Source organism: Hydra vulgaris, chromosome 15 (assembly GCF_038396675.1).
Source record: "Hydra vulgaris chromosome 15, alternate assembly HydraT2T_AEP".
NCBI classification, from domain to species: domain Eukaryota; kingdom Metazoa; phylum Cnidaria; class Hydrozoa; order Anthoathecata; family Hydridae; genus Hydra; species Hydra vulgaris.
Window position 1 is genome coordinate 516,045 of NC_088934.1, and position 14,452 is coordinate 530,496.

Here is a 14,452-nt window from a genome sequence, read left to right on the forward strand (position 1 = left end):
GCCAAACTCGGTTTGTCACACCAAATGGAAATGAAGTTTTTGTGGAAGCACTTGTAGTTGACATCAAGCTACTTGGTTTTTTGTTTTTTGATGGGTATGGATGGAATAGTGGCTTTGGGTGGAGTTTATATTTCTGCAACTCGTGATGTTTGTTTTATGGGAAAAAACGAATCATGTTTACTTGGACTAAGATGTGATATTCCAAAAGATGTCAGTAATTTGAATATAATAGCTCGAGATTTCACAGATTCGTTTGAGAAACAAAATCGAGAATGGATATATGCGTGGAAATTGAATAATAATTCTCAACCTAAAACTCTAGTCAATAAGATTGCTGAATACTTTATCCCTGTTGGCATAAAACACGATTACGAACAAGAAATTGAAGGTGGATAGAGAAAATGGCTGCAAAAGTGCAATTTGAAGAAACACGGTCCAATAATGGGTTTGGTTCCTCTTATGGCAGTGGTGCAGCGAAACAAAGGAAAAGTACAAACAGTATTTGACTTCAGGGAGCTAAACACGTTTATTGAAGCATTCACTGCAAACACAGATGCGTGTGCTGATAAACTTCGAGACAGGAGACGTTTTGGAGAAAATGTTTCAATAATTTATCTTCAGCTTACATGCAACTAAAAATCGATGAGAAACTCTGGGCTTACCAAACTGCTGTGTTCCGTGGACAAAGATTTTGTTTAACACGTTTGGGATTTGGACTAAACGTTGCGCCAGTCATAATGAAAGCGGTATTGGACAAAGTGCTATTACAAGACAAAATAATCTGGAAAGAAACGTCATCATACATTGATCATATTTTTGTTAATGAAGACATAATATCTGTTCATCGCGTACTGGATCATTTGGAAGTCTCTGGGCTTCATTGTAAGCCAGTGGTCCGCGTATTCGATAGAGCAAGAGTTCTTGGATTACGAATTGAAATGGAAAACAAAAATTTGTGTTGGAGAAGAGATAACAATTTTAGTGAAATTCCGAATACGCTAACAAGACGTAACATCTTTTCTTACTGCGGAAGAATGACGGGAAATCTTCCAGTTTGTGGTTGGTTGCGTGTAGCCTCGTCGTATGTTAAAAGAACAGCAAACGCCCTGACAAAACGTAGGACGAAAAAATAAAATGCAATTTTCTGGAAAAAATGCTAAATGATATAGTTAAAAGAACACGGAATGACAATCCTCCTAAGGGAATTTGCTGCGTTTATAGTAACGAGGCAACAATTTGGGTAGATGCTAGTTCAATAGCACTAAAGTGGTTGTCGAGGTTGATGGCAATATAATCGAAGATGCTTGTTGTTTAAGAAAAGATGACACAACACATATAAACATGTCCGAATTTGATGCAGTAGTTAAAGGACTAAACATGGACCTTAACTGGAAAATGGAAGTTTTGCACATCTGCACCGATTCAAAAGCGGTATTTCATTGGGTTACCGACGCGCTCACGGTAAAATCTAGATTGAGGACAAAACCGTCAAACGAAATGCTGATAAGAAGAAGACTTCAGGAATATTTCAAATATATTGGGCAAAAACCAACTCAAAATAGATATTAGGCTTGTCGCTTCGGAAGTTAACATGGCCGATGCTCTCACTAGAATGCACAATATTTGTTTAAAATTGGTTGATAAACCCTCTGAAATGGCAGTAAATGGAATTATTAGTACTTCGTTATCTTCCGAAGAAATTGAGCACGTTCATAGATCTACATGAAGTTACTACTGTGATCAAATAGTAAGGTGAATTTTTAATTTAAACTTCCCGCCTTATACGAATCGTCCAATCTTTTTTATTTTTAAGTTGGTAGGAATGTCATTAACATTTGCGCCAAATTACATGTCAAACTCATAATTATTTTTATTTGTTTACGCTTGTTTCTGAAGTACCAAAAGTGCATTCGGCGATTTTCACGATGTCTAATTTTGTCGAGCAAAGAAGTGCTATTAAATTTTGTTTGCGGAATGATATTTCTGCTGCTGAAACGTATCGAATGTTGCAAAAGGCCTTCGGTGAAGAGACTATGTCTCAAAAAAATGTTTACAAGTGGTACAAAGACTTCAAAGAAGGTCGAGAACGTGTTGATGACTTGGAACGCTCCGGACGACCATCGACTTCGATTGATGATCGCCACATCAACAAAATCAAAGAATTGGTGCTTGCAAATCGTCGGTTAACCATTCGAGACCTTGTTGACATGGTTGGAATATCATTTGGGTCGGTGCAAGCAATTTTGAAGGATCATTTGGGCCTCAGAAGACTCAAATCACGTTTGGTGCCGAAATTTCTCAATTTCTTTGAAAAAGAGCGTCGCGTTAAAACGTGTGAAGCAATGCTTTCTGACTATTAAGACGTCTACAAACAAATTATTACTGGCGATGAGACTTGGGTCTACGCATACGACCCTGAAACAACCGACCAATCGAGTGAATACCGTGAAAAAGGCGAGCCGAGACCGAAGCAACCACGTCAAAGTCGCTCAAAAATCAAGGTCATGTTGACTGTTTTCTTTGATTATTGTGGAGTCGTGCACTACGAATTCCTTCCAACTGGCCAAACTGTCAACAAGGAATATTATTTAAGCGTTATGCGATGTTTGCGTGAAGCTATTCGCAAAAAGAGACCGGAATTATGGGCCAATAACTCTTGGATTTTGCACCACGATAATGCGCCTTCGCACACAGCACTGGTTCTTCGTGAGTTTTTTGCCAAAAACTCAACCCATGTTGCTCCACAACCACCGTATTCGCCCGACTTAGCACCGTGTGACCTCTGGCTGTTCCCAAAGCTCAAGAGACCACTCCGGGGAAATCGTTTTGAGTCCATTGAAGAGATCCAACGTGAATTGGCACGCGCATTGAAGGCTATCCCTACCGAGGACTTTTCGGCATGCTTCGAAGACTGGAAAAAACGTTGGCAAAAGTGCATTGGGGCCGGGGGGGATTATTTTGAGGGGGACGATACAGATTTGGAAGAATAAATAAAGATTTTTCATTTTATAAAAAAATTCACCTTACTTTTTGATCACAGTAGTATGGCGTAAAGAAAACATTCGTTTGTAAAATCGACCCGTCAGTGAGCAAGGAAGAATTCAAACAAGTGGTTGAGAAACGTATAACCTGTCAATCAATTGATCCAAGTTCGATAAGTAAAGAGAACGTGGCAACAACTTGGCATGGACATAACTCATTATGAGGGGCAGCACTATCTTACTTTAATCGACTGTAGACCTACACGGTTAGCAATATGGCGATATCTTAAAGATCAAACCAGCACATGTGTTATTTAAGAATTAAACGCGATATTTCTCGAACGAGGAGGTTCGGATGAAATACTGACGGGCAATGATACTGGATTTTGTTGCACATTATTTTCGCAGTTTGTAAATAAATGGAACGTTAAACTTCGATTCAGGTGCGCTTATGCACTTTCTAGATATGGAATTGCAGAACAATGTCACCGAATTGTCAAAAGAACAGCAAAGAGATTTCCGTGCAGCATTTATTGGTATTACGTTAGTCCAAAAGATGGTTGTAGGTCTTCTAATTCACCTGCAAATAATTTATATCAATACAAAATTAAAGTAAGAGAAATTGATTACAACAAGAACGCACTTGATTCCTATAAGACATGTAAGAGACCTAAGACAAGTAAGAGTTGACAACGATTCGAATAAAGACCTTGGACAAGTAAGAGGTGACATTGATTTAAATGAGGATCCAGAATTATAAGATGTACCGCCTGGAATTAACGATGTGCTGCTTGGAGAAAAAACAAACAAGACCAGTGTTACGAAGAAGCACGATGTGCTGCTTAAGAATGGTACGATGTGCTGCCTGGAGTAAAAACAAACAAGACCAGTGTTACGAAGAAGCACGCGGGAAAAGTGGGCTCCTGAGCGTTTTAGTCCTTGAGACGAGATGGTCGTTATGACCAAGGGGAAATGTAAAGTGTAATTATACTTAATGATTGTTTCAAAGCAAACGATTAATTTGCATTACTTGAAAATAATTGCATATGTATATAGACGTATTTGTGTATAATATAAAGACATAATTGTAAATATCAAGAGAATAAGTTTGTACATATATTATGTTGAACTGAATTAAGATACATGAGGCGCTTTACGCTCAACTTAAAAAAGTTCTTTTTGATGTGAAACAACAGAAATTAGAACCTTTTAACTATTAATACAGATACAATGAATATATCTGTCGCATTATTTCAATGTAAACATATTTTTTCGTTTTTCCACTTTTTAATGAAGTTTCTTTAATTATGTGAGATGAGTGAAATTAATCAACATGGAAATTATTCACAATAAAAAGAAATTTTAAAGTAGACAAAAGTTGTTTATATATTGAAGGATTCCAATAAAGTTTTTGAAAACTTTATTGTTTTAAAAGAAATGATTAAGTCACTTGGTAAGCGATACGAAAAGGATGATTAGCCATTCTTCATTGAGCAAATAACTGAAATTGAAAAGTTTGAAGAGTTCGATAAAACTCTCTACGAAAATGAAAAAAAAAGGTCTTTTCCAAGTTTAATTTTGTTTCAAAAATATGTTTTTATTGCTTTTCATTTAAATATAATCAATATTTTAGTTTACAACTTTAAAACTTTGTTGTTATTTTTTCTTTCTTGAAAAACTATATAATTAGAATTGTTATTTGCAAAAAAATTTCAACTTCAAAACTTCTACTTTGATTTTCTAAACACTTCAAAACTTTTACTTTGATTTTGTTAAGCTTAGTCGCTTTGAAAACTCTTGATGAAAAATATGCCATAAATATGTCAGGAATATTATATATTATTTATTTAAAAGATATGGTTTATACCTTATATAAATGATTGATTTGTATATATTATTACGATGGCCGCTGAGAGAATCATGATTGCTACATTGCACTCTGGATAAGTTTAAAAAAAAAATGAAAATATTGTTAAATTTTAAAATTATTATTTCGTCTCCATGAATTTTCACCGTCCACCCTCCTTCTCCACTCCCCTTAGTGGTCATTATTATTACCTTTATATTTGATGCGCAAATTCTTTGCGTTATTTTTTAGGGTTATGTCATGAGCGAAAATCCTGTTTAAAATCATAAATAGGCGAACTTTGAGGCTAAAATCTAGGTGTGTAACAGATAAAATTCCAAACAAACTTGGGCCACTAAAATTAAGACAAGAATAAAACACATTACTTTATTCCAAATAACATTTTTGTCGAAAAAGTATACAGAAAAAGATGTCGAACAAAGTATTGGTGTGACTTTAAAACTCGCTCCATTGCGAAAATTTGGTTTAAAAAATCCAAGTAATGGCAACGATTAAAGTGTCAAGAAATGAAACTTATAAATATATTCTTTAAATATTAGTAATCATTTAATAATTTTTAAATTAATCTTAAATTAATCAACAATAAATATGATAAATATTTAATAGTTTTTAAAAAGATTATTATTTTAATTCTTGTTTTTATTTTCCAGAAAATTCTTTACAAGAGAAAACTTACCTCCATGCAATGCTAGTATAAAACAGTTGTTGTTTTATTTAAACTTAATATATTATTAAGGGTTAAACCTGAGAAAAAGCAGCTCCTTTTTTATTGCCTTATTATTTTAAACTAAACTAGTTTATTAAACATACTAGTTTGTTTACTCCTTTTGAAAATATTTTTAAAAAACAATACTGTTATTTAAGTGATTTGTTTGGGTTTATTATGTATTCCTTTATTTCAAATTCAATTGACATTTTTAGTGCTTTCAACCTTTTTGGGTCTGTTGATAAAGGGGTTACTAAACGAGTAAAATGCGTGTTTATATAGTGTTATAACTTGTTATCCATAATCAATACAAATGATTTGTCTTGTGTTTTAATATTAGGATTGTTTTTGTATTTTATAAATATGTTGGTTGATTTATAGTGTTTCGAAATGTTTGTTAATTTATGGTGTACCAAAATGTTGGTTGATCTATACTTTTACATTATATCATCAAAAAATATTAGTGTGTTTTACAAATTTGAGTATGGTTGGGTTTTGGCTATTTGTAGTGAATCTTTTTTTACTGCAGTATGGATAAGGCGTAAGTCGCGGGGTAAAGCATAGTTGGCGATGACTTTTATATTACGGTATAAACTAGTTACTAGTGCTGATCCTCATCGAAACGCAAGCAGACGCAACTCTGAGGAGATGTTTATTACTTAATCACTACACAAATTATGTTTACACATTAGCATTATTGTTTTTTTCCATTCTGAGGCCTTTCATTGTCGTATGCATACTTTTTATTTTTGTAATCAACTTTTTGTTTTATTTATTTTTTGTTTAGTGACATACTTTTTGTATATCTTTGTTCATATTAGTGTTTATAAAACAATTTATTGTTTATTATTATTGCTATTACTGTTTGCATTGTCGGTCTTATTTATTTTTAAATATTCCTCTATTAATCTTTATTTTTGTCTTGACAACTGTCAAAATATGCTTTGTTCCAAAAATAATTCTCCTCTATTCTTACGTACTACGTTTCTTCTCTCAGGCGTTCACTGCTCGTGTGTGACCATTCGGCGAATTTTAAATGCCAAAGTTTTAAATAAAATGCGTGTTTATATAGCGAACATGGAAAAAAACGTCGCAAAGGTGCTAATATCCAGACGGTCCGTTTATAGTCACAAAGTGCGGCGTTATTACGACGTTGTTATTAGATGTCAAGCGGGATTACACTTTACGACCATAAACGGACAGTCAGAATACGACGTTCTCGCGTGTTTGCTGGGTTGTGATTAAGAAACTCATTGAATAATTGTGATGACCCGTCGCAAGCTTCAGCATTTTGGATGTGATTCATTTTATTTTGAATTGTTAGTACATGTGTCATTAACTGAGCAATATTTGAGTTCTTCAACTACCTGGCCTCAAACAAGTAAAACTAGTTTGATTGTAACAAAATTTGTTGTTCTTTTTAGTATGGAAAAAATTTGTATTTTTCGCAAATATTCTTCGCTTTATTTTATTTCACTTCATTTAAACATAAAATCTTGGACTACTAAGAAAGTCGATATTACGGTCAAAAATTAAAAAAATAGGTTTGTTTTAAGTTGTGAAAGAATTTATTACCTAAAAAATAAAGCTTCATTTGAAAACATTTTGGTTGGATGGCTGGTTTTGTTCAAATATTTATTATTTTTCAATGTGTGCTTCAAAAAATTTTCCAAGTAGTTTTTTGGTACCAGCATGCATTTTTTTAATGTTACTAATCTTCCGATCAATTTATTTATTCAAAATAAGGTTCTTCATAAAAACGTTTTTAATATGACCTAATCAACTTTATTAGAAATAATCTTTTTCATTAGATGCAGTACTTGGCTATTATAGTGTTTATTTCATTCTTCATTTAAGAAAATTCTTCATGTTATGAATATAACATATTTAGTGCGAATAGAAAGTCATTTTCGTCTGTTCTTTTGTAGGATTAAAAAAGATGGTTGTATACAGTGTTATGGCGAATCGGTTGGTTGTTACACATGCACATACATACATACATATACACACACATATACAAACAGGTTGGTTGTTAATATACCACATACAGCAGACATACATTTGTACCCACATATACAGTTATACTTCCACGTACCCATAACATGTGGATTCATAAATATATACATATAGTTATACTTATATACCCACAACATATAGATGCATACATACATAAATACATACATACCCACATGCATGCATATATACATACATACATACATACATACATACATACATACATACATATATACATACATACATACATACATACATACATACATACATACATACATACATACATACATACATACATACATACATACATACATACATACATACATACATACATACATACATACATACATACATACATACATACATACATACATACATACATACATACATACATACATACATACATACATACATACATACATGCATCATACATACATACATACATACATACATACATACATACATACATACATACATACATACATACATACATACATACATACATACATACATACATACATACATACATACATACATACATACATACATACATACATACATACATACATACATACATACATAAATACATACATCAAGATTTAAAATATGTAACGTTAAAAAATGCATATAATATTCAAATATATAAATAGTTGTGGGGTGGGTAAGAGGCCTATTTATTTTTAAAAGACCAGAAATGCAAAAATATGTTTTCGATAGATAAAATGATTTTTTTAAGTTTTCTTTTAAATGAGTTGTAATTCCATTTTTGTGAAAAGTCAAAATACTTCAAAACTATTTTATTCCATAGAAAAGCTCCTCGAAATGAAATACAAGATTAATCAAAACTTGTATACGAAAATGGTTGTTAAGTCAAATTTTTATTTTGCAGTTTTACATTTGTTTTTTTCTTTTAGTGAGTAAAAGTTATAAGAAGGGAGTGGGGGAGTTGTTGGTTTTACATTTATACATAAAACAAAGAACATTAAAAACATTATGTTGATATACAATTAAATATTCATTTCGAATAAAAGAAGTCAGGCATGAGTAAATCGGTCTTTAAAATTTATAACACGTGCAAGATGCTTCTGTTGACAATGAAGAGATTTTAGTATACTTTTATTAAAACTACCCCAAGAAATACTAGCGTAGTTAAGATGTAGCGTGGTTAAGATGGCAATTAATAAATGAATAATATAATTGGACTAAAGCACGTTTATTTAGGAAACTTCTTGTTTGGTAATTTCTTGCAATTTTGTTATTTAGATTGTTAATGTGACTATTCTATGTGAGGTTTTCATCAATATAAGTGCGAAAAATTTTGTAACATTTGTTTTTTTTGTGTTATTGAATTAGTGTTATTATTTATAAAGAAAAAATAGGAAAATGATAAGATGTGTCATTTTTATGTATTCCTTATTTAATTGATTTATTTAAGGTATCAGTCGTTATAATATTGTCTATTAATGAGGCTGGCGTTGCAATTACCCTTGTTAGTTTATTTATTAAAGGAATTGCTCCGTTTTAAAATAAATTATTATAAAAAATTTTAATATTCGAGTTTATATGATATTCAAAACAATCTAAGTTCATATCACCAATTAAGTAATTTAGTTTTTTTTCGCGAAAGTCTTTTCTTATAATACTAGTATTTAAAAACTTGTCAAATTTTTCAATTACGCCTGAAGGTAGCAACAACTTAAAAGTACATTTTTTTAGTTTTTTTGTTTAAAATTTCAATTATTAAAACCTCTTTATCGGCATCAGAAATACTCATGTCAGGCCTGATAATAAACTGCAAATTTGTGTTTATGTAAATAAAAACACCTCCACCTCGCTTTTAAGTTTTACGCGCAAGCGGGAATATTAAAACCTAAGAGTTGGAGATTTGCGTTTGAGTCAGTGTCGTCCGAGTTGCACCATGTTTCTGTTATACATATTATGTTAAAATATCTGAAGTTTCCTCTAAGTCATTGCAAAAATTTTCAAAGTTTTTTTTTAAGCTTCTAATATGATTTCTAATATTCTAACATTAATATGATCTTGCTCAAGAAATTCTTTTATTTTGTTGTTAACAAAGTAGGAGCAGTTCCTTCGTAGTTGCTTTGAAGTTGCTTCGTAGTTGCTTTGCAGTTGCTTCGTAGTTGCTTCGTAGTTGCTTCGTAGATGCTTTGTAGTTGCTTCGTAGAGCATCTACATTATAAAAAAGAATTAAACCTTAATTTTCCTTTTTTTATTCAAACTCATTAGTATTATAAAAATTAAAGACTTTGATTCAAAATTATTTAGGTTAATTGAATCCATTTTAGTAAAATTATTTAGTAATAGTAAAGAAATCGATCAAAAGTCGCGCGCAATTAATTTGTTATAAATAACCTTTGCATATTTCATTTTGCTTCGCAACTCTTTTGCTTCCAAAAATAACTTCTTTCTTATCTCCGTCGTTCTTTCACTTAAATTTTCGTTAGGTTTTGATTGATAGTAATTATCCATTATAACGCTTTTATCTTTAGAGTTTAGAAAATTTCACGATAATTGTTCTGTTTTTCTTTTAATCTCCAGATTCTTTTTTCACCGTTCGATGTGCTAGTTTAATAATTATATTATCCTTGATTCCAATTTTTCCTTTTACTAGTTCTTGTATTTTATTTTCACTCGCTTCCCAATTTTCATTCTCACTTTCTGTAACACCAATAAACCTTAAATTATTACACCGAGTGTTTTTGTAACTTTTATTTCTTCCACTTTTCTTTGTGGATTCTGTGATTTCTTTGTGAAACTTTTTCGTATTTGTCGCTACTGATTTCTTATAATCAATAAGTTCATTTTTTTAAATTTTATTTTTTTCTTGAAGCGATTGTATTTTTGCTCCATTTTATCAAACTTCTCATTAAAACATTTCATTATTGTGTTTTCATGCCTTTCAAACACTTCTTTTATATGTGTCATATTAAATTTTGCTATTTTATTTTTATTTTCTTATCTCCGTTATCTCTTCAATATCTCTTAAGAGATAATAAAAATAAAATTGCACGTCCGATCGCCATAAAAGTATACTCAAAAAATAAAAAATAAAAAGAGGATGCTTTTTTAAATGAAATTTTCAAATTTTTAACATTTTTAAATCATCTTTTTTTTTAACTTTTCATTTAATATTTGTCCAACAATTTTTAGGAACTCTCAATTTTGGGTAGTTTAGAGGATTTGCTGTTTTATGCACAACTTTCATGTAATTTTATATATATCGTTCCATAGCCAGTTTACTATCATGGCTTGAAGCTAAATTTGGTCAGAACACAAGTCTGCTATCATTTTATTTAATGAAAGGTAAAGATGTTTTTGTTAACTCTCTATAACTTTAGGAGCTAGTGTGGACTCAGAAATATAGGGTACTGATTTTTGTCACACCTGCAAATAGCTTGTCAAACCAAGACTTAATTTAGCAAATTTATCATGTTTTGTGTATTTAAATTTTTTACTTGCTTTTCCTCTATATTCGGAAATATGTCATCCATTAAGTACGCACGCCAAATATTTTAAAATTTGACCCCCTGATGCAACGCGTACTCTCAAATTCCCCCCCCCCCCACCTCCCTTAAATAATACGGACGCTTTTGAAATACACTCCTCCCCCACTTTCTATGAACTAAAAAAGTTTTAACAAAAGTTTCACAAGGCACAGCTCTTAATACAATTCAAGCTAGAACTTTTGCTTTTTAAAAACTAATTATAAAGTAGAACGATGCATATAATATAACTATAAATGTTTTAAAGACGTTTTAAAGACGTTTAAAAGTAGTTTAAAGTTTTTTTATAGAGTTTATATGAAGCTTTCATGATAAATTTTCATTAAAATTATGATAAATGAAAATTCAACAAGAAGAAAATGTATTGATCACCAAAGTTTTCAAAAAGACACTTTAAATAAAGCTTAAACTTATTTAAACATAAAAAGTTTCAACTCCATTACTTATTACAATTATTTAAATCATCCAACCGGTCCCGATGAGACGGCATCCGGTGCCAATGAGAAAACGGAGAAATAAAAATTTCTTGTTTTGTTTGTTTTTGTTGCTTTAAACTTGATTTAACAAGTTTCAATCACAAACGAAAAAAATTTCAATTTTTTTTTTTTTTTTTTTTTTTTTTTTTTTTTTTTTTTTTCAATTTTTATTTTAGGTGCCCCAAGAAGTCCTAACGGTCTTGTCACAGAGCACCGCGGAAGTGCATTTAACCAGGAAGTTCACGCCTCCTTCCTTACCGTGACGCGAAAATTTGTCCAGAGCTCGTTTCGAACCTGGATCTCCTGCTTATGAAGCAAGCGCTCTAACCACTGCGCCACGGCTGCACTATTTTAATCTCACGTCCTCTCTAAATTTTAAACTTTAAATTTTTGGTTTTATTTTTAATACGAAATTTCATTTTTTTTTGTACGAAATGTACGAAATTTTATTTTTTTTTAAATATTTATGGAGTTTATCTAAGGGGGTTGGTGATAAAACATACCAACAACCAACTCTTCTACTTTTTACTGTTATCAGTAAACTTTACTGATGTCATAACTGATGGCAGTAGAAACATATACAAATAATAACTTGCGGAATGTAAGATATTAACATTGTATGGCAAAAATAAACAAAAGTGTGTCAGCAAAAAACAGACAATGAAGCAGTTTTTCACATTTAAAACCTTTTTGATAATACATAAGTTAAAATTGATGCAAATAAACTTACGGTTTTTTTATAATATAAAAATTAAAATTGATGCATATAAACTTGCGGTATTGTCAGATTAAGTAATTGATGCGTATAAACTTACGATATATTGATAACTAAATTACGTTATTTAATAATTTATTTATAACTTCTATATGTCTCTTTTCTTCAAAACCTATAAATTAATACACATTGAGAAATAACTGTTTTTAAATGAACCAATTGTAATTTTGTAACAAGTTCCAATAAACTTTCTGCAGTTCCAATAAAATGTCTACAATTCATTGTCTAAAGTGAGTCTATTCCGTACCCAATTCTTTGGAATAAAACCGCGTACCCGATTCGTTGGAATAAAATATTTAAATAATCTTTAGAATGAAATTTTTGAATGAATTTTGATTTGATTATTTTTTATTCTTTTTAATTGTTAGGTAGAAAAATAAATATAAACAAAATTTTGACTTTATATGAAAACTTAAAATATATTTTATAATAAAATTACTAGACGTCCAAAAATTATGACCTAACAATATTTTTTCTAATTTGGCTGAAAGATTGACAGTTTTTAGTTACGTAATTAATAAAACTGAAAAAGATTTTTTTAAAGTTTGCTATAGACTTTAAAATACAACTGTAAAATGTAATAGCTTTTTAAAAACGCTTTTTAAGTATCATTATACAAATGTAAATAACAAATTATCATGTATTCAAGTAATAGTAATACTTCATGTTTTCAAGGTAATTTTGGCTTCATCAAAAAAAATTACAAAATATAATTTCCCCCAAAAAAATTATTTTGAACGCAAATTTTGAGCAAAAATTTTTTTTCAGAGGAAATTTAAAATCGGGCAATGGATTTTAATTTTTTTAAATATAAAATCGGAAAAGAAAAGTTATAAGGGGTGTTACACTAGGGAAGCGCACTGAGTTGATTACTGGACCCACTTGCTTATTAGTGAAACCAATGCTGATAAATGCGCCGTCGGTCAAGAGCTTTTTGGTTTCTATAGCTTCCATTGCAAGGGTAGTCAAATTGCTAGCAACACAAGATTTTTGGGGAATAAAAATGATTAAATTACGCCAGAGTGGATTGCTTCTACCTTAAGTCGTCAACGATATAGCTGTGCTGTATGTTCTGAACCTTTATGCAATTGGTGGATTATTGACAGAAAAGCAAATGACCTTCCTCAAATTAAGGAAGCATGCTAAAGCACGCTTTTAACAGTTCGTTCAAAATTGTTAACTAGCGTGCCACCATTGCCAATTTGCAAGTGCCCACCGAATCTAAATTAAAAAAAAAGGTAAACAATATAAAATGAGTATTATAATACCCTCAAAACACTACGAGAAATCTTAAAACTCTTTCCAATAGAGATTTTCTTACAAATCTGAATTAGCTTTTATCTTAGACCAACCTTCTGCCCAACTATACTAAAATATAATTAAAAAAAATTTAAAACCACGTGATAAATACTACGCCTCCAAACGAGGGGTTGGCGGAGAATATCTTGCTGATATAATTTGTTCAAAATTCACTTTTTAACAACTATTTGCACTTAAAGCTTTATGTTCAATTGAAACTCAAGAAGTATTAGAGTAGTGATTTTCAATAAGATCTTGAACTTGAAAGACCTCGTTGAAAATCACTTCTTGAGCTTTAAAGGCAGCAGAGCGTAACAATACTCCTTATGCTGTTGGACCATCCGAAGAAAAATTATTCATTTCATGCAGCAGCACTAAAAAAGAAAGTCAACGCTCTTAAATCGAACCTCAAGATAAAGTACGACTCTTTACATCTGCTTTGAAAAAAGCTCCAAAATTTGTCAAAGGCCAAGAAGCTACCTGGACACCAGATTTATACTCAATAATATTACGAGTAGGAGTTAACACTTTTTGAGTCGATAACCCTGCTGAAGAAATTTCTATTAGGCCAATACACTTGCTCCAAGTTGTTAAAAACCACAAGGGCAATCTAAACAAGCAGGCAGAAAACGCGCGTAAAGACAAGAAGAGCGAAATATATCCGCTATTGAACAAGCTGCCGCTCTAGCGGCTCTTCGTGCTAGTGAACGAGCTGTTAAATTAACATCAAAAAGTTTTTTGTAACTGTAAAAAATGCAGACGAAAAAGCCTTCAATCACTGAGGAATGCCCCCTCTCTTGTAAAAATTATC

At 31.2% G+C, this 14,452-nt stretch overlaps 1 protein-coding gene across 1 annotated transcript; it reads left to right on the top strand.

Annotated features, from left to right (window-relative positions):
- The first annotated feature begins 1,925 nt into the window (after positions 1 to 1,925).
- LOC136092453 (protein GVQW3-like) lies at positions 1,926 to 2,360 on the top strand. The gene has a single exon (XM_065820708.1). It carries the CDS (start codon positions 1,926 to 1,928, stop codon positions 2,358 to 2,360), a length of 435 nt encoding a protein of 144 aa, XP_065676780.1.
- Positions 2,361 to 14,452: the final 12,092 nt, after the last annotated feature.